This window comes from Phocoena phocoena, chromosome 4 (genome assembly GCF_963924675.1).
Source record: "Phocoena phocoena chromosome 4, mPhoPho1.1, whole genome shotgun sequence".
Taxonomy (NCBI): domain Eukaryota; kingdom Metazoa; phylum Chordata; class Mammalia; order Artiodactyla; family Phocoenidae; genus Phocoena; species Phocoena phocoena.
The window spans coordinates 123,635,330-123,657,707 of NC_089222.1; the positions used below are offsets into that span (position 1 = coordinate 123,635,330).

The following is a 22,378-nucleotide window of genomic DNA, read 5'->3' on the forward strand; positions in this document are numbered from 1 at the left end:
CATAGCTGATTCTGCATATGAGTGAACATACAGTAGAACTGAATCTATGAAATTATTAATTGAATTATCCTCTAAATGTGCCAAAGGATATATTAGTTTTTATTCCCTTGGTAGTTTCCTTCTGCATAAATCAAATGAGAAAATTCAATGACTGAAAAAAGTGTAAAAAAAAAAGTGTCAAAGTATTTTAGACATTTAAAAGAAAAAAACATGTGCAGTTAATTCTTAGCTAATTTAAAGGGCTGGCTTCTTCACAAAATAGGCAATAAGAGTCTGTGAAAAGCAAGGTATTACTATAGATTAACACAGGATTGAAGGACTAAGTTCTGTGATGTTAGGAGAGTCAAGCAAACATTGGCACACTTTTCTTCCTCTGTTAAATGGAGTGATAGTATCTAGAATACATACTTGTCCTGGGTTTTCATTCATTGAGTTAACTATTATTTACTGAGTATCTACTGAGTGTCAAATATAAATTCAGGTGCTGTACAGACTGTGAGAAAAGCAACATCATCCTTACTCTCATGGAACTTATATTTTAATTAGGGGGATGGAACACACACAACCACATTAAGATGAAATATACAAAAAAGTGATTAGAGGGGGTACAAAGGACTGAAAGCAGGAAAGAGTCAGGGATGGTTAGGGTTTAAGGAGCAAAGTTAATCTGGATCTGGATGGAGACAAGGTCACAGAAGTAGGCATAGGCCAGCTAGTGTCGAACTTTATAAACCATCATAAATGTTTTTGATTTAAGAGGTGTGAAAAGAATCTTTCGGAAAGGTTTAAGCATTATCTTAAAATAGAAACTAGTAGGCCAGTAAGCCAGTAAGGATGGGGTTTCTAAAATTGACCAGGTAATGAATATGGCTTTGACCAGATATATAATAGCATGGAGAGAAGCAAAAGGTATCTTTATATACTGTGATTTATGGTGAGGAATGAATGTCAAAACTTTTAAAATCGAATATTCTATTACAAAATAAAAGTATTGTTGCTAGTATTTGTAGTTCTTAAACTTTAATATTAAAGAAAAATTTGAAAATTTTATACCATGAAGTATGATGGTTACAAGAGAGGACAGTGTTTTCACTGAAGTCTGTAAATTTTCTGGAGAGCAAGCAAGACAGATTTGCTGTAATCCCAATACTGTTTTACAAGGACCATACATATTTATGTTAACAATATGATTTTAAAAGACTTAAATTTATTTTTCATTGATTGTAAAGCTTACCCTAATAATGCTTTTCAATTTTATTCACTAAATGGATAGTACTGTAGATAGTGAGGTTGTAAAGTGAGCTGCCTGATTTAATTAATAATGAACCTGTAAAAATTCAAGCAAAAGATTTTTATATTTCAGTTCCCACAGCTTGTGTTGTGTTTTGTGATCAGCTCCAGCCTTCTCATGTACTGGCAGAATTCAGGAATCCAGCTAGCACTCAGCAAGAGCTAAAACAGGTCACAGGTACCAACCACCCTGTGTTTTCAGGAAAAAAAGAAAAAAGAAAAAAAAGACTTCAGAGCCTCAGAGGAAATGACAAGAGAATGTGAAAAGATTGTATTAAGCAAGTAATCAAGTCAGCAAATCCTGTATAGTGACAGGAATGCAGTGATGACTGCTGTCAGCTCTAAGTCTCAGTAATAAGGAGAGAAAGAGAAACAGAGAGTGAGAGAGGAAAGGAAAGGAAAGGAAAGGAAAGGAAAGGAAAGGAAAGGAAAGGAAAGGAAAGGAAAGGAAAGGAAAGGAAAGGAAAGGAAAGGAATAAAATAAGATAGGACATTTATCAAAGCAGGAGTAACTCGGCATCAAGTCTGAAGGCAGTCTTAAAAGTTTCTTTAACATCTCCTGATGTGCCTGGAATATGAGTTTCCTGGTTCCAACTTTGAGGAAGTGACAGATTCAGATCCTGACAAACTTTGCTGTTTCTTCTTAGGCTGGCAACTTTAAATAGAGATTTAGTTAAGGTCATGGTTAGAAGTATGTTGAAATGCTCTAGTCTATACAGCTACCATTTAATTAAATCTAAATAATGTCTCCTTAGATCTTTCCATTGTGATAATAGTGAAGAGAACACAGTTCCTTGATTTTTAAAGTCTGTGTTCACTTTACATCCAATTTTACAAGATCTCCTTCTTACAATCTATGCAGTAATATGTACAGTTTTATTAATCATATAACCATTAAGTAGAAGATATGGAAGCCTAAAAATAATCTACTTTCCAATATTTTCACCACCTAGGACCTCTTGTATTTTTTTCTCTTGTGAATTCTCTGGTTTTAAAGATATTAACTTATTAAAATGATATTTAGTAAAGTGGGATTATTCTTCATTTTCATTATATATTCATGAATACATATATATATTCAATATATTCAATACTTATATATATATTCATATGAGTACATGTACCAGAGACTAAAAGACATGAAACAATTAGCATTACTCAAGAGATTTATATAATTCTAGCCAAAAGCAAATGTCACCTTTTATATGGTTCACTGCCAAAGATAATATTTACCAATATGTGGTAAATATAATATTGGTAAATATTATAACTCTCTCTACAATTTTAAAATTTGTGCCAGACTCACGTTTTCTATGTTAGTAGATTCTTAGAGATTAAGGAAACGAGTTCAACTCAATAATTCTATAATAAAAAAGAAAGAAAGAAAAGAAAACATAAAATCCAAATTAATAAACAGAAAACAAAGGTAACTTCATTGTTATCTGGCAGAGGTGGAACTTAAATTCAATGGCAGGCCTGAAGCTATTTCTAATACAGTATTTAACTTATAAACAGCAACTGCAAAATTCTCTTTTCCAGTGTAGTTCATCCACTATTGTGTGTGTGTGTGTCCAGATTCTGATTGTAAGATTTGTGACAATCCATGGGAAGCACTTAGCACTGTGTTCAACACATTTCATGTGCTCACAAATGTTAGAGGTTAAAATTCATCCTCTTTTGGGAAGATTTCCCTGTGCCTCCTCTGCACATCCTAATTAGGGCCAATGCTAATTCCTTTTGAGACAGGAACCTTATGCATTCCACTTTAATTGTGCTATGCATTGCCTTGCGGTATAGTTATTTATTTTTGCATCTGCCTGATCCACTAGAAAGGATTCCCTGTTGGCCTGAATTCCCCACACTTAAACAGTGCTTAGTATAAAATAGACATACAATAATAATTTTGGATAATTAGTGCAGGGGCTGCCCTTCCCAGAGGTTCACATTCAGAATCTTTAAGAGGAAGCCTTAGGCATCTGATTCTTTCCCCTCTAAACTCAAAATATGCTGTTGAGGAAAAGCCAGGGTGACAAAACCTTTAGAGCTAAACAATTATATCCAGCATTTGCTAAGGGCTTAGTGTCAGTAGACACAAACTTTGATATTATTTTGATTAGAAATGTGTAATCAGTTCAATCATTAATATTTAGAAAATTTTTACTATTTTGTTTTGCAAGGCACCTTACGATAGCAGTGTTTGAAATGGATGATGGAATAAATGAAAAAATAAACAGTTAAAATATCAAACCAAATACAACCAAAACATAAACAAAATGCAAATTACTCTCAATATCCTATAGAGAATACTTAAATTTTAAACCAGTTATTGTAAGAGTAAGGTATGTAGAAAAAACAGAATTGCATCACCCTTTTCATGGTAACATGGATCTAATTTAGAAATTCAAATAAAAATAAGGCCATTGTTTAAAGGATCGAGTACAATATATGATACCACTATACTGTCAGAATTAAAGATGAGTTTAGCTTTCTTGAAAACATAAGAAAAATTATAATACTGGTTTTTTTTCTCTCAAGCATATTACTTCATGTGCAGTGACTTAAAATTTTAAAACATGAAAATTAAGGCATTACAATTTAATTCTGAATAATTAATGTCTCCCCAAAAATAAAACAGGTAACTCAAAATTCCCCTGAAATAATGCATATTTGTGTTCACTGTAGAATGAATTCATATATATATACGAATATACATAGATATTCATCTACATATGAAAGAATCAGAATTTCACTGCTGAGAAAGGTGCAGAATGAGAAACATGCTAGTATTTATGTTTGACATTTTTAGAATATGGAAGATATTTTTGCAGCTATGTCTAGCATTTTTTGCTATATCCTATGTATGGTATTTTTATTAACAAAATCCCCTTAGTCTTCATTATAGTCTAGAGCATTCTTTTAATAGGGGCAGTATATACTCAAGTAAAGTACATGTGAAATATAATTTAACAAAATATCTATAAACTGTAACTATCAGGTTCAGATATGAAGACACCATACTCAAATTGGCTATTGCCCAGCACATGTTGGAATTAACAATGATGGAAGCAATGTAATATATTTTCACATATTAATGTTTCAACAGTGATTTGGAAACAGATAATAACCTAATTTATTAATCAATATCCTAATAAGTTGAATATTGAGCTCTACTTGGGAAATTCCTGTGAATTTTCTTGATGTATAAAACATATAGTAAATTCATTTTTAAATAAAAAATATAATTAAGTGTTTTAAAAGGCAATTATATTTTAAGATATTAGTAAATATGCCCACTTGGGGATAAAATTTATTTTTTATTGAGATGTCAGATGATAGCTTCCATTTACTTTAGGCAATTGTTTTTCTTTGTTGTTTTTTTTTTAGTGCAAGAATTTACTTGTCGTGATCAAGAGCAAAAGTACTATGAGTTAGCATATTCATAATTTCTTAATCACAAGAAAGCTAGACAGCACTATTTTAAAATTACCTTTGAAATACAAATATTGTATATAAGCAGTAACCAAATTAACTTTATACACTAGATTATATTTCTTATTAATTCAAAATAGATGGTATATTAAAGTTACCAAACTGGAATCTAGGGGATTGTCTTTGACTTTCTGATATGGAAACAATGTGTTATCTCTCTGCTCACAATCTTAAACTTATAGTTTATTATTTCAGTTTTTTGTGTCTTGTTGCTGAGATTGATGTAAACATACCTGTGAATTATCTCAAGTTACCTTCAGTTATAAAATAAATAATCTTGAGAGAACATATATAATTGAGTAAAACTCCAAGATGGTGAGGGAAGCTTCTCTTTCATGTTCAATGTTTGATTCCCAATACCCAGAAGAGAACATAGAATGAAATCAGGAAATATTTGTAAAATGTAAATTATACAACTAGGCAAAAATATATTTTATTGTCTTCTTGTCCTGGTTCTTCTTTTCCTCCTCCTTTCTTCCCATCCTCCCTCCCTCTCCCTCTTTCTCTTTCTCCTACTCTAGTTTTAGATTATATTTTTTCATATGTAAGATTAATTTTCCTGAGTTTTTATCTAAGCACTCTTTATTCAAGAATATGTTGCCAAAACATGGTTCTAGCCAAAAAATCCAGGGTGGGGAAAATGACTGGCATTCCCCAGGATATATTTATTTTTATATCTTAGCTTCTTGTACAACAGCATGGAAATTGGAAAACTGATGATTTTAATTATCTCACATTCTTGGCATCACCTGGACATAAGTGGGTGTACTAATGTGCAGTGTTTTCACTAAAATCATTCTAATCTGCATTAAATTTTTACTTTATTGCTTAAATATAGTATACAGGACATAATAAAATGCTTCCTTGGTTACTTGGTATAATCAGTTCAAATATTAATTCCAATGTTGAGTAACATTGTTAATGATCTATAGAAACTAGTCCCTGAGAATATATTTATACTTAGTAATATAATAATTGGCATAGCGGTATGATTTCATGAAATGAATATAAAGAGCCAGACTGTGATCTTGGCTGTGCCACAGCCTTCCCAAGTATCCCAGAACAAAGTTTCTTGTATGTAAAATAAAGATTCCCATGTTCCTTTCCAGATATTAGATCTTATGAGATCTGTCCAGTTCTGCAGAACTTATAATGACCGTGTGCACAAGTGTTGCAAGTTTAGCTTGGTTCACATTTAGATACTATAAATACAAAGATCTCTTCTTGCAATGAGAACTTGGTGAATTCACTCAGTTGGGTATAAATCTCCCATCTTTCCTGTCTGAAAGTTTGGTTGGGGTATACTTTTTATTGTGTGTGTGATACATTTAAAAAATAATTCTAACTCTAGCAAACACTTCACATGTACAAAATTACAGAAAACAACTCAATGGTTCTTATCAGGGTCACATTTGCTTCAGATCTGTCTTTGTCATTTCCTCTTAAAGAGAGGGAAGCAAGTATTTTTGTTTGTTTTTAATTACCTTTCTTGGGAGTACCTTTCTTTTGTCAAAGAGAAATTATTCTGACACTTGTTAAAAATGGTAAGCAAAACTTTATTCAAAACTGTTGCAGTAGGGGTCAAGAATGCTGCAATGGAGCAGAAAGATTAAACACAACTATGAGTACAAGGGCAAGTAGGGATTTATAGCCAAGGAGCAGAATGACAAGAGTCAATGGATGGAAAATTACTAACAGGAACTTGATTAAATTTCAAGGATAATGTTATTCTTACTAAACTGGCCTAATAGGATTCTTGTTAAAAGCAGGCCATGGACATAGACAGTAAGGAGCTTGAATGGCATATTTGGAATTTGTTACTTTTCAAGTTTCTCTTATTTTTCTTCTCAACTCTTCTCAGATAAAAAATGTGTTCTTCCAATAAAGTTATTTATATTCATTATAGTTTGTAAAATATTTTAATTTGGAAGTTAATATGATTGAGGGGACATACAGTACCTTAAGAGATGTTTCCATAGCTTTATAGTTCATGTGGTCAGGAATTAATTTTCCCAATGCATAGAATACAGGGCACAACACCTAGACAAAGAATGCAAAGAATGCAACTTAAAGGTGAAACTTTGTCTATGCCTATCTTCCTATCTGCATATATATATATCTCATCAGTTCTGATCTTTGCACAGTTCTACTCATGGCATATTCCTCTTCCTTCCTCTAGGCTTTTTGTTTTGCTTTTTAACTGCCAAAATGTATTTCCTCCGTACAACATTTCAAGCCTCTCATGATGTTAAAGCCTTACTCTTCTGAAAAGGCCTTATTTTCTGCAAATTACAATTTTGGGTTTACCAACCCGAGATCCGGCTACATTTGTTTAGCCTGAAGTCTTCACATGTTGCCTCTGCCAGAGGCACATCCTTTTTCAAAAAGTGGCCCAATATCAATTGTTCGATTTCATTAACATGCCAACCTTGTGGCAGTGACTACGGCTGCCTTGCTACTGGTTTGATATTTACAAAGCATACAATGTACAGGAATTTAGTTTCTGTTTTATTGTAGAGAGGAGTTATCAGTACTTTCCTGCCTCACACCTCAAATACATTTTTAAATGTAGCTTTCAGTATAGCATGTTTTGCCTGTAGCACGTTTGCATGCAGCATCAGTAATTCCAAATTAAATTCCCACTGAGATCATCAGGCAAGCAATTAGTGGCAATTGCTTGCTTTTACAGAAAAGCCAAATTATGCCCTAAGTTTATGGTTAAGTTATAATAATATAATACACATACACACAGATGCTATATTGTGGACAGAGTAGACTGTGAGTCAGGTATTAATAGTTACATTAGTGTGTGTGATTTTCATATTGAGGTATATATATTACATGCAAATACATTATTTATAAACTTCTCTCTAGCATATTATAATGCTAAAGAGGTTATAGTTCATATAGATTAAGCAGTAATAAAATATCTTATAGATAGAGCTAGAGCTAGAAATGGATATAGATATAGCTTAACTTTTGACTTTGAATATCGGGAAGTTTGGCTTCTCTTACGGTTGCACCCTAATTAGTTATACATTCTTAGATTTTGCACTTAATCTTCCCAGGTCTTGAAAAAGTTTTTCTTTCCTTTTCTCCTTGAAAATACCTTCTGTTCAATTTAACTGAACCACTGAATTAAAAATTAACTGACAGTTTAATATCCAGTAAATTTAATGTACAGTTTTAGAGAACCAAGTAAGCATCTTACATTATGTAAGCCATCAGGTATATAATTGTGACCAAGACAAATCTTATTTTATTAAAGTATAATTGACTTACAATATTTCATTAGTTTCAGCTGTACAACATAGTGATTTGATATTTTTACACATCAGGAGAAGATCACCAGGATAAGTCTAATTATCACCATAAAAATTACTACTAGATTATTACTACTGTCTATATTCCTCAGGCCATCTATACACACATTACATTCTTGAGACTTATTCATTTTATAACTTGAAGTTTGTTCCTCTTAATCTCCTTCCCCATGGCAACTGAAAATTTTTTCTCTGTATCTATGAGTCTGCTTCTGTTTTGTTATGTTTGTTTATTTGTTTTGTTTCTCAGATATCACATGTAAGTGAAGTCATATGGTAATTGTCTTTTTCTGTCTGACTTACATCACTTAGCATACTACCCTCTAGGTTCATACATGTCACAAATGGCAAGATTTCATTTTTTTATGGCTGAGTTACATTTCATTTTGTATATATATATATATATATATATATATATATATATATATATATCAATACCATATGTTCTTTTTTTTCTTTTTAAACATAGTCAATTTTATTCTCCTTAAAGCACAAAATAGAGTCTTTGGTTGTACAAACATCACTAGTTATAGTCTTACCAGGAGGTCTTGGCTGGGGTCGGGCCATTAGTCGGCGGCCAGAACTCCTGAAGGGACATCTTTTTTTTTTTTACATTGTTTTTGGAGTATAAGTGCTTTACAATGGTGTGTTAGTTTCTGCTTTACAACAAAGTGAATCAGTTATACATATACATATGTTCCCATATCTCTTCCCTCTTGCGTCTCCCTCCCTCCTACCCTCCCTATCCCACCCCTCCAGGTGGTCACAAAGCACCCAGCTGATCTCCCTGTGCTATGCGGCTGCTTCCCACTAGCTATCTATTTTACATTTGGTAGTGTACATATGTCCATGCCTCTCTCTCGCTTTGTCACAGCTTACCCTTCCCCCTCCCCATATCCTCAAATCCATTCTCTGATAGGTCTGTGTCTTTTTTCCTGTCTTAACCCTAGGTTCTTCATGACATTTTTTTCTTTAATTCCATATATATGTGTTAGCATATGGTATTCGTCTTTCTCTTTCTGACTTACTTCACTCTGTATGACAGACTCTAGGTCTATCCACCTCATTACAAATAGTTCAATTTTGTTTCTTTTTATGGCTGAGTAATATTCCATTGTATATATGTGCCACATCTTCTTTATCCATTCATCCGATGATGGACACTTAGGTTGTTTCCATCTCCGGGCTATTGTAAATAGAGCTGCAATGAACATTTTGGTACATGACTCTTTTTGAATTTTGGTTTTCTCAGGGTATATGCCCAGTAGTGGGATTGCTAACAGCTGGGTTAAACGACTCGAGGCAAGGGTAGCGTTGGAGCTGGCAGGGACTCCACCCCAATATACCATATCTTCTTTATCTGTTAAAACCATAAGATTCAGATCATTTGGTAGAGAAACAATCATATATCAATAGATCATTCCAATTTCTATGACCATGCTGAGGGAGAATATAGGATCTGTGGGAACACAAAGTAAGGGAACTAACCCACAATTGAAGGTTGTGGAAAGGCTGCGTTAAGTTAGCGTGGAGCTTAGTTTTGAACGCAGCCAGGTAAAGGGAAGGACAGACACATTGCAGCTAAGGGAAAACCATAGGCAGATACATCTGTGTAATATTAGCACACCTAAGTGCCAATATGTGTCACTATTTATCTGATCCTCTTTTGTGGGGCATTAAGTTGTTTTGAGATTTTGTTATTAAAATAACAATGTGCTAAAAGTCCTTTATATTAACATTTGATAGTATTTCTACTTATTTCTCTGGAGAGATATCTAAGACTAGTTTGCAGAATCAAGATTACAAAGTTTTTTTTAAGGCTTTTGTGTTCCTGAGGAATTGTCCCAAATATATTCTCCTCAATAATGTATGATAAAGTCCACATCACCAACACATTGCTAGTAGTGAATATTATAATATTCCTGGGTTGAATAGAAATTCAATGGACCCTAGTTAAAATTGCCCCAGATTCACATACCACGCCTACAACTTTGTACTAGAATAAGCTTGATAGCTCTTACTCCGGATCCCTCATGCATATGACAAAGTAACACCTTCCTCACAAAGTCATGAAAAAGATGAAATGAAATAAAATGTATAAGCTTATTGTCATATAGAAAGCATTCAATAAACATTTCATGCTTCTATGTGAGATTGGCATTTAAAACATACAGTAAAACATGTATAGGAAAATAATATTTAAATAATTATTTGTGCATTTGTACTGGAGATTATAATTCTTATATTACATATCTGATATATAATCTGTTGATATAACAAAATTGGTAGAAGATCATCTTTAAGTAATTTGAGTAGTAAAACAAAAGGTTTAATTTAGGCAGTTTGAAATTGATAACTTATGAGGGATATTAAGTTTTAAATAGTTAATATTAGTAGCAACAATAATCAGTATAAATACCAGCAACATTTTAGCTACCACTTAAGAGTATGTTATGTAGAAATTTGTAAAATGAATCCTCTCAATTATACAGTCAAGATATTGAGACTCAGAGAAGTTATGGTTGCTTGGCATTTGGGCTATGTCATAGTTCTTGAATGGAACACGACTAAAAACCGTCTCTGTGTCTTCAAAATTAGGTTTCTTCAATAAAATGATATAATGCATTTATAATGTATTTTCTATTTTCTCTTACCTATCATTACAGAGGTCTGGTGTAGGGGCCTGACAGTTGACATAGCATTATAGAAACTGATTAATATTCAAATTAAATTAAACATACCTGGTTATTAAAAACTGGAAATGACATTTCAGGAAAATATTTGTTGTTTAGTTGTGATATTGCCATTTCAATTTAGATTTTATATCTGCCTTAAAATATTTTATAGAAGAAATTATATGACTAGGACAAAGGTAAAAAAATGACACAAGACCACAAATTTTGTTTTATCCTAAACTCTTACTTTATGAGTTGTTTCAGAAATATATTTCACATATATAGAGAGCCATTAATTTACTTCATGGAAATTTTTGTCAGATTATTAAAAGCAAACGACTCTGAGTGTCAATATGTCATATTTTAATAATTGGCTGACTGAATATTTTTATATTAATGTTAAAATGATTTGATGAAACAGTCAAATGATATATTTTCATTATTTCTGATATCACATAGTAAATATATGAAATTAGAATTGCTGTGGCTTCTTTCTGTAGTCAGTAATGATTACTATTGTTTATACTAATTAAATGACTCTCTTAAATAAAAGGTCTGTAATGTTATATTATATTGCTTTACAGATGCTCCCAAGTTCATATCAAACCAAACAATTTATTACTCTTGGGAAGGAAATCCAATCAATATAAGCTGTGATGTGAAATCTAATCCACCAGCATCAGTCCATTGGAGAAGAGAGAAATTAGTCTTGCCAGCTAAAAACACCACTAATTTAAAGACATATAGTGCAGGGAGAAAAATAATATTAGAGGTAAGTCTTCATGTACATATCAACAAATTGTATTACTTTAGCAGTTATCTACTATTTTAGAACATGTTTAAATATCTTAGTATCTTAATATATTTCTATCCTATAATATACATATACGCTATTGTATATATTTCATGTTTACTTACTCGAGGGAAATTTTATGCATTTGGATTATGGTTTGTTAATGGTTAATGTCTCACTACTTATATAGTAATATGGGTATATAGCAAAAGCCATTATTTTTCATGAATTTATTTTTGGGAAAAAAAACACAATTATATCAGGAAAAATATAGGGAGAAAGAATGAGTAATTTGTCAGTTACTGAGGGCCAAATGTTTAATTTCAGTGTTGTTACTGGACACTGACTCTGTGGTTACACCTTCCTGCTCCTTAGACTGGTATATATAAATGCTATCTACTGGCTACATATTTACACGTTCCTAAATAAACCAGATTTACTTGTTCATTGCCTCATTTTATTTTATTATTTTACATTAAGATTGTAGATAATTGTTTTTATACTGCCAAGTGCCTGGCCTTTAAATTCTGTTTGAATACAATACCTTTAATTTAATAATTGTAGATTATGTGTGTGTATATCAATTTCCAAAGTTTATATAAGTCTATGACAATGATCATCAAGCCTCCCAATTTATGATGCTTTCATAACAATTAGGAATCTTCCTCAAACAACCTTTTTAGCTAAAAAGATGCTACATTTTCTCTACTAATTCAATATATATAAATTTTAAAGATGCATGTTTTCGAATAACATTTGAGATTCATACCACATTAACTTAAAGGTATTCACACTGGTGCCATATTAACACTTCCACCCAATAAATGGACTTAGTGAAACATTTAGTTGATAGAATGATTTAGCTATCACTTCCCCCAAATGTTTGAATAGCTGACTGTTTGGTAATTAAGCCACTTTGTCTAAAGCTATTTCAATTTAAATTGTTTTTTTTTTTTTTTTTTTTTTTGGTTTGTTTGTTTTTTTGTATCTATATTAGAAGAACTATTGGCAAATTGACAGGGAGCTCAATTTCACAAAGACTTTGGCCAGATTCAATTGAAATTTTAGGTATTTAACCATAGCAGAAAACCGAGGTTCTTTGATTAAATACATATATTCATTTTTTAATTTGCGATTTTTTGAAAGTAACAAAACAGTCTATAAATCCTTTGGGTTATTACCAATAAATGCATTTCTAAAGGACATCCAAATTTGTTTATTTGTTTTGCCTAGGCACTCCCCTGAGGTAAGAGGACAACTTTTCAATATATGAACAAAATTTGATGCAGGAGGTTTCTAATAGGTTGATTGGAATAATATTCTGCTCTGGATCATCTGTATTGTTCCTTGCCCTGAATAAAGATGCTAACTGTTAAATAAATGATTTTCTTACCATGGAATATACAGAAAGAGGAAATCAAGTTTTTGAAGGTTTAGGAAGAAGACTTGCAAACTCCTTTATTAACGTTGTACTCTCAGTTTATATTTTGGTGTTCAAAACCACATTTGTTATTCTGCTATGTTCTATCAAAGCCCAACATCTGAAGTAAACTTGAATTATTTTGACTGCATATTAAAATATGAATAAGTGGTATCATAAGTAGATGTTTCTAGTACTTATTAGATAAATATCAACAAAAATTTGCATATTTTAAACACTTAAATATTTAAAATAAATATATATTATGTATCTTTGTTGTATATTATTTTGATAAAATTATCTATTATTTCACTGTGCTGGAATTGGGTGTACAACCACTATTGGACTTTACTGCTTTCCTAGAATACACCAGATATACTGCAGGGCACATGATTTGGCCCAGGTGTCTAGATCTGTGTGTTTTTAATAGTCTGTGCTACTAGGGGTATTTTCTGTATTTGTTTATCATAAAACACGATAAAGAAATTATTTCAGGTAGAATTATAAAGCTTTTATCTTTTGATAGGCAAACTCCCAAGAACAGAAAAACAACTGAATTGAGCTTCTTAAAGTTTTATTCCAGTTAAAATAGGTATATTTACGTTACTTCATTAATCTTGAGGAGCTGTGCAATAGTCAGGATTCTTTGTCACGGCCATCCTGTCTTTGCGTTGCAGTGATTCAGTACACATTCTTCCCTATGGGGTATACAAATGACTTTCTCATATGCCTGTAGAATAAAGACATTTTTTTGGTCAAATTCATTTCCAGTAGTAAAATTATTTTAGAGTTAAATTAACCTAATCTATTAAAACCTGAATGTATGAAAAATGAATATTTTAGTCACTTAGAAGTACTTATATAAGAGCTGTTAAAGCCTCTAGTCCTCAAACGTATGATCTATTCCTAGATGGACAGCTGACTAGAAGATGAATGACACAGCTTTTTTGTACTCTTTCAGAATTATCATCTTCAATGGACCTCAAAATTGCACTTTTAGTTAATAGCCTCCCATTATCACAAAACCATTTCCCCCTTTGGGGACAGACTTGAAATTAACAGCAACTCTTGTTGTAAGCATATTCTCTCTTAATAATAGTAACTGGGATTGAAAATTATATCTTTACTATCATCAAATCTCTTTTCTGAATTGATACTTCAGAATTTCGGTACATTATAATTACAGGGTTGGTCTCACCATTCAGCAATAGAATCCCAGAATGTTAACTTAATTATGGATTTCAAATGTGTAAGGACTGAGGTCAGCTATTTTCCACCTAAACTGAAAGAGAATTATAGGAATTGAACAGAAATGGAGGCAAGATACTGTTATTAGATATCAAGATAATGTGCCTATCTACAGGAATTGCTACACAAGGGCAATATTTCCTTGCAAAATGCCTTCCTGGAAAGATTTTTCTTTTCAATGGGTCCTCGTCTTTTGTTAGTATTTTATGTTCAATAAAGTCATAAGAGGAAGAGAAAGCTGACATATTTCGAGCCTTTCTTAACTTTAAATCTGCCTGATCTTAGGCTACAACCTAGAAAACAAAGAGTTAACAATGCTTTTAGTACAAGATTCCTATTTTCAAAGTCAGGTCTGTAGCAATTACAGAATACATATTTTCCAAACTGTGTACTACTTTCTGAACTTTCATAGGTAAATATCTAATGATTTTTCTATTCAATATATGTAACAAAATACTGGCATTTACTTAATAAATTGGTAGACTATCATTTACCTGGGACTATGGGTAGTACAGATCCATGGATTACATCTTGAAAGGACAGAAAAAAGACTTACGGTAGGGAGTTGTGAATAATGAATATGTGTAAAGATGGTAAGGCATGCTAGAGGCTATTTTAAAATTTCTGTGATATTGTTTTAAAATTGTGAATTTTTATTATTATAATTATTTTAGATTGCACCTACATCTGACAATGACTTTGGACGATATAATTGCACAGCCACTAACCGTATAGGAACAAGATTTCAAGAATATATTCTTGCCTTGGCTGGTAAGTATAGCACAGTAATTTCTGAGAATTCATAAAATATTTCTGGAAGCAAATAGTGTTTACATTTTGATAATCCTGATACAGGTTATTATTAGAAACAAAGAACTGCTGCTTAAAAATTTAGAACAGTTGTATCTGATATATAGTGAGGACTTCAAGATTAACTTTAACCCTGATTCTAATTCCCCTAACTTTATATATGACACATCTATTAAAAAAGTAGGAAACATATGTCTTAAGACATCAAATTACATTTCATTTAAAGTAAGAATCTTGTCAAAAAATAAAAACAAAAGATATCTTTAGAGAAAATGAAATTAATCTATTTTAAAATTCTAAATTTGAAAGAACAAATAATAACCTTATTTTTAAGCTAAATAGAAAATTTAGAGTTATGTAACTTACTGAAGTGTTTCATTTTGTATATATAAAAGCATTCCAGTTCTTCCCTTAAAGCTTAAAGATATAAAAATAATATCATGTAAATTAAAATTTACTTTAACTAGAAATCCTGATATGTTTTTATTTATATTTATGTGAATATATACAAGCACATATAGTTATAGAATTTGCCATTATGTTTTACAAGACTGATTAGGAATCTGGAAATATCCATTTTTATGCTTTGCAAAGTTCAGATGATGCAAAAATGTGATCTATTGTCTTCTAAGTCCAGGTCAAGAAATATCAGAAAATTACTGTAATCTTATGTTTTGATAGAATAAATAACTTCCATGAAAATATTTTAAAACTTTTTCAGAGTTCAAATATGTAGCTATTATTTTATATTGTTATGAATGATATTTATTTCTTTTGATTTGTCAATATATCTCAAAATAAATCATTAGTTGTAAAGATCAAAAGGGAACTTTAAAAGTTTACAAAGCTAATAATAATCAAATTATTATGTAACTGGAAAACCTGCTATACTCCAATACAAGTTTTATTTTACTACACTGGGGGAAAAGGGAGAGAAAGATTGTGTGAAAGGGTTTTAGGGAAGGAAACAAGAAGGAAAAAGTTAAGATGAGAGGTAAAGATAGAAGGGAAAGGAGGCTGGAGGGATGAAATAAGGAAGGAAATAAACCACTGTGCACTGTCTGCCAGGAAGTCATTAGAAAACTAATCTCAGTGAAAGTCATTGGAAGTAGATGCTACACATTTAGGCATCTGAATAAACCATAATACAAGCAAATTAAATTCTAGGAAAATGAAACATGTTAAATCACATTAAATTCATTGACAGTAAATTGAAGTATCAACTGTAATGGTGAGAAGAATTCATTACTCATATTAATTCCAAGCCTTAGTAAATTAGGCAATGTTCTTGTAATTAGTATGAACTTTTTATAAATAATAACTAGACATATGATTATTATATTACTATATATATTTATGTATAATTATATTAATACTGATGTACTGTTATATATTGCCTTTTTTTATGAGGCAATGTATATGACCCAGTTTTCTATAAGGTAAAGCTTGATAAATGACCAAATATTTTTTTTCACTTTTTGAGAGTTCATAATTCTAAGAAAATATGAAACTAACACACCATTGTAAAGCAATTATACCCCAATAAAGATGTTAAAAAAAAAATAGAACATTATACTGTTGATATTTAAACAATCTTATTAAATTCAAGGAAATACTAATGTCTGTGTACCTTCATATCTCACAATACTCACAGTAGTATCTTTCATTAAAAAATATGTGTTATACATATCTTTCTAATGAAGATTTGAAATTAGTGAGTTTCCCTCTTTCCTACCATAATAAAAAACAGAAAATGTTCATTCAAGATAAGAGTTATTATGTTATTGGAAATATTTCTCAAATACTGCAATTATCCTCATATTCCAAAATTTTGTGACTAATACAGGCTAAAATTTTGTTTCAGAAAATATATATTCAACTGAAATTGTTATGAAGATATAAAAATGAATTAGACACTGTATCTTAGGTGGGAAACATACCTTTAAATATCAATATTTATGAATGTGATTCCTTTGAGGAGACTACTTTAATGCTTATAAAATTAAATCTTTCCTACAGAATTGAAACACTAAAAGTATAATGTGATTTTAAATGAAATATTATGAGAAACATATAGAAATTTAAATATCTCAAAATATATGTTAATACCACCATTCAATATGTCATTGGCCTATTTGACCTAGTAAAAGGTCAATCTTATTTGACTTACTTTATTTTACACTGTAACATATTACTTTGTTCCCAAAGAGCAATAAATTAAAACAGGCAAAATTTAGCATGAAATTTTGTACTACATAGTCAGTGAAAAAAGGAAAAGCTACATTTTAAATTATTTTGCATCAAAAATATTTTTTTCTTCCCTCCTTTCTTCCTTCTTTCCTTCCTTTTTTCCCTCCTGAATAATTAAGTCCTACCTCTGAGCAAGGTAGGCATTTGTATGTGAATGGGGTAGGGCACAGCAGCCTGGCATAGGGTGCTAGATCCTGAAGGGAGTGAAATGGAGTTAAGGGGTCTTCAGTAGTTCAGTGTTGGAGCCATGGCTGTGTGAAAAGGCTGTGCCTGTTTTAAAACAGAAACAGCAACCCAGAGAGGAGTATTAGAACCTGATCAGAGTAAGGACAGTTTTAAATAAAGGAGTGGGGGCAGTGATGGATGATTCATTTCTGCAAAGTTGGTAGGGTTAGCATGGCTAATATAGCAAATATAGCTATTTCACCTCTGGAGAAGAGATAGGGAAAAGGCAAAAATTAGAATGACCCTGGGCTGATGATTGGTTATTGGGGGTACTCTGGTCTTATGTACATAGATGAATAGAGAAAAGAAGTGAAGGTGGTGTGTGTGTGTGTCTGTGTGTGTGTGCATGTGTGTGTGTGTTCAGCCACTTCTACAAGGAGCTTCCTTTGCCAGGAATGTGATTTAGAAAACAATTTCTGAGCAAATTCTACACACTGAGATGATTTGGGAGCAGATAGATCTTGGTTTCTAAGTACCCTTCTTCACTGGGAGTAACCAGGGCTGTTTGTAAAATTGGCTGATTCTAGGAGTGGGACAGAGAAGTACAAGATAAGCCTGGAATAATGTGATGAGCCATAAAGAAAGGATTTTTTTTTTTTTAAAAAGGATGGCTGTATGTTAAAAACATCCATTATCCAACTTTAACAAACATCAGAATATACATTAATTCAGCTAAGGAACATCAATGGTTGGTAAAGAGGTTGTGAGAGTTAGATGAGAAAAAAATCAGTATAGTCTTAAAATACCTACTCCCAAATTATTAGTTAATTACAAAGGGAAAAATAGTAACTTTATGGTTGATAAAACTAGTAGATCCCATTTTGATTAAGTGATCAAAGTTAATATCATTAACAATGAGAAAATTAAACTTTCATACTATCAAAAAGAGGCAATGGGAAGAACACAGAATAACAGCTGTGATATTCTTGCCAAAAATGCATAATCAGAATATAGTGTGAGGAAATATAAGACAAATCCAAATTGAGGTACCATCTACAAAATAACTAGCCTTCAAAGTGTCAAAGCCATGAAAAGCAAGGAACGATTAAGGAAAAGACACATAACAAATAAATTCCATGCATACATCCTTTTGTTATAAAGGACATTATTGGAATAAGGGTAAAATTTGGTTTTGATCTTTAGATTAGATGGCAATTTAATTATTTCATAGATCTTATGTAGGAGGATGTGTTGCAGAAAGTAAATGCTGAAGCTAGCATCATGTCAACTTACTTTAAATAGTTCAGATTAAAAGGAAAAGTTCCATGCACTATTCTTGCAATTTTTTTTATAAATATACATTTATTTTAAAAGGAAAAAGAATAAAAAGGAAAGAAACTAAGTCCAATAAACAAATATGCATAAGATAGAGCCGCTTTAGAAAAGCAACATAACTTGTGAACACAGGTGACTATCTTAATAAATAGCCACATCTTTTTCATATGTGCATACATACATTGATATATGATCCTGTAAGTTGCTTCAAAATATTAAGAACAGCATTTTTCATATTAAATAATCATTTATTCACACACTACTAATGTTTTAAAATATGCAGGTATAATTTTCACTCTAAAATATAGCAATTTATTTAGACATTTCTTTTAAATCTCTTAATAAGTATGATGATAGCATTGTTCTTAACAATGGAGATACAGTCTTCAGTAACAGTGAAAATATAACAGGGTATAGAAATAGGCATATGGATGCCACTCATACTCATGAGCTGGATAATTCACCTCCATGCCTCCCACTTATTTTGCCATTATCTCTGTTGGGAAAGAACAGTTATATACAGTTATAGTAAGAAGAGATAGAAATGATTAGCTAAATTAAATCATGAGTACTCATCTTCATAATTGTCATAGTAGTTCAATGAATTACATGTGATATTTATACCTATTTTATAGAAGAAAGTTGCATTCACAAATTAGGAAAAAATATGTAAAAACACATTTGTTGTTATATCTATCATTATAACAATTTAAATAATGAGTAGACTAAAATATTGGCTAGATCAAAGTGCCCCAGAGGGCAGCATTCCTTTCTATGGTACCATTTCCTACGTATGACCTTAATGGGTCAAGTGCTATTCTTTAAACCCATCTTTGTTTTTACATTTTCACAAAAGTAATACCAAGGAACCTATGATTGTTCATTTCTAGAATGATTTTTTTTTAAATAAGAGATATTTCACTGTGCTTTGATTAAATCACAAAAAACCCTTCTATTAAACTCTGGCTTCATATTCATGGGCAAAGATTGGTCCAGTCCTCTCTGGTCTAGTTCTCATTTTCAGAAAACTGAAATAAATACATTTTTTCTATAATTTTATGGGAAACACAACATTTTTTACATGTGACTGATAACTAATTTTGTTAAATTAATGTTTTATCAACATGCCAAATAAAAATAAAATTAGATAGAGACTGAGACAGAAAGAGATTTTTTTTAAGGATTTCATCATGAAATTTTAAAAAATGTACCTCCTGGTGACTTTCTAGCTAGGAAGCATACTTTGTTTTTTTTTAATTTAAATGCCTATCTTGGAGCAAATTAAAAATGTAGAACACATAAGGATAAATGAAATTGCAACCATATAGTTAACAATTATCATTTCTTCTTTATAGCTTTCTACTTCCAATAGATCATAATCTGACAAGACATTCTGTATATGTACATGTTTATTTTAAAGAGCTTTTCCTGAAAGACTTTATCTTTTCAACCTCATCAAATGATTTTATGCATAATTTTCTTAACTTTCTTAATTCATTTCATCATTGCTATACTTATTTTTTAACTGTAAACTTTTCATAGTAAACTTTAATATGGAGATCTCACCTTTGCTTTATTAATTGACACCCTTTTCTGATCAAGTTACCTTCTCCTGGGCAGTTTCAGGGGAGGGACTCTGCTGTAAGCTGTCAGCAGTTAACACTTCCAGCACTGGGGAAAGGGAGCCTTGGATCTGAAGGGGGTTTCAGCATGCCACAGAAGCCTCTCCAAGATCTACCTGAGAAGACCATTGCGAGGACTAAGTGAGGAAATGCAGCCAAAGCACCAACACGGTGTGTGCTCGACAAGTGTTAGTGACTTACTATTACAGCCAAATTATAGTTTATATTTGTCACTTTTCTTATGGGTATAAGAAATAAACTATAAAATAATCCATATTGTTGAGGTCTCTTTAGATATAATACCCAGATCTGGACATCACAGATGAATGCACAGTAAAATCTCATAATGAGTTAATGACCTAGTTTATTCTGAACTCTGTATTTTATTAAGTAATATAAAATTTCACTTGATTTTGCCACATTTTTCCTTCCAGTGTTTTTTCCTACATCTTTTTCACACAAACTGCTATTAAATGAGGTCTCCTCTGCTATGTTTCACAATTGATTTCTTTTTTTAACCTCAGTTCAGGACTCTGTACTTACCCCTATTAAATTTAATCGTGCCTATTTGAACTCATCATTTTAACCTACTGAGACCCTGTCAAATCCAGTATTTTTGTTCTTTTTCTCAGATTGATTTAATTCACAAATATCATGAAGCAGTCATCTTTATTTTCACCTAGGTCATGGGTAAGCCTATACAAGTCATTTTTGTGAATAGAGACCATCTTACAGGTTAAACTGGATCAATTGAACAGAATTCTGTAGATATGGACTTACAGTCAATCTACTTGCCCTTGTACCTGGACAGCATTTTATCCAGACCCTTGTTCTGTAAAACTTGAAAGCAGGTTAAAAGTAGTTCACTTGAAAACACACTTTCTTCAACTGAATACAAAACTAGATTTCTCCTACATGATCAGTTTTATGATCTAGCCTGGAAAATCTACATCTTTCTCTTTTTTCCCTATATTGTAAGGCAAGCTTTTATTTGTCTTCAAAAACTATTTATGACATCCTTTTAATTTCCTCATTCCCATACTCCTCTGAAAAAAATTAAGCTAATATAACTAGATATTATTTTTAGGGATCCATGCTTGTATCAATTCTGAATCACTTGTTAATCTACTCACTCAGCATACATAAAGTGTAATTCTGATAGGTGCTAAGCACTAGTTTAGATCTTGGGAATACAAAGATGAATAATACTTAGCAACTGATTTTCACAAGTAAGCTATAGTATAAAAGATATTAGTTGCAATAGAAGTGTGAATCAAATGCTTAGGAACACAAAATGAAATTATGATTGTAATTCTTGGGGAAAGCTTCAAACAGGTATCGACTTTTTAACTGAATCTGAAGGAGTAGAAACAGATCCAGTGAAGAAGTAGTAGAAAGATGGAAAGAATCAAGATGGGAAAAGGCATGAGCATTTAATGGAGGACTGGATGGCATATCCTGTGGGTGGGTCAGTGGTGGTGATATGAATAGAAAGTCAGTAAGAAAACAAATTATGAATCTCCTTAAAAACATTCATCATGTTTACATTCTGTTACATCATATATACAGCAAGGGAAGTTTGGAGTTTTAGTCATAAAGCAACATGATCCACTTATCATGAAACAACTATCTTGATTTCTATGTTTCTATTTCTATCTTTCTCTAAATAGCCTAATATATAAATGTATATGTATATATATATATATATATATATATATATATATATATATATATAGAGAGAGAGAGAGAGAGAGAGAGAGAGAGAGAGAGAGAGAGTATATATTATATATATATATATATATATATATATATATATATATATATATATATATATATTTAGGGAAATGGATTGCTTTTCTTTTGCTCTGGTGAATGTCAATATAAAAAAATAAGCCTTTTTTTCTTTTCTGTTTTTCTCTTTCTTTTTTCTCCCTCCCTCCCTCCCTTTCTTTCTTTCT

At 31.5% G+C, this 22,378-nt stretch overlaps 1 protein-coding gene across 1 annotated transcript in view; it reads left to right on the forward strand.

Moving 5' to 3' along the window:
- The window catches only part of NCAM2 (neural cell adhesion molecule 2), a 211,530-nt gene that overhangs the window by 94,535 nt on the left and 94,617 nt on the right, over positions 1–22,378 (forward strand). Inside the window, exons 10-11 of the mRNA XM_065875896.1 lie at positions 11,362–11,549; positions 14,913–15,009. Of these exons, the coding sequence (XP_065731968.1) occupies positions 11,362–11,549; positions 14,913–15,009 (285 nt within the window). The remainder of the gene's footprint in view (positions 1–11,361; positions 11,550–14,912; positions 15,010–22,378) is intronic.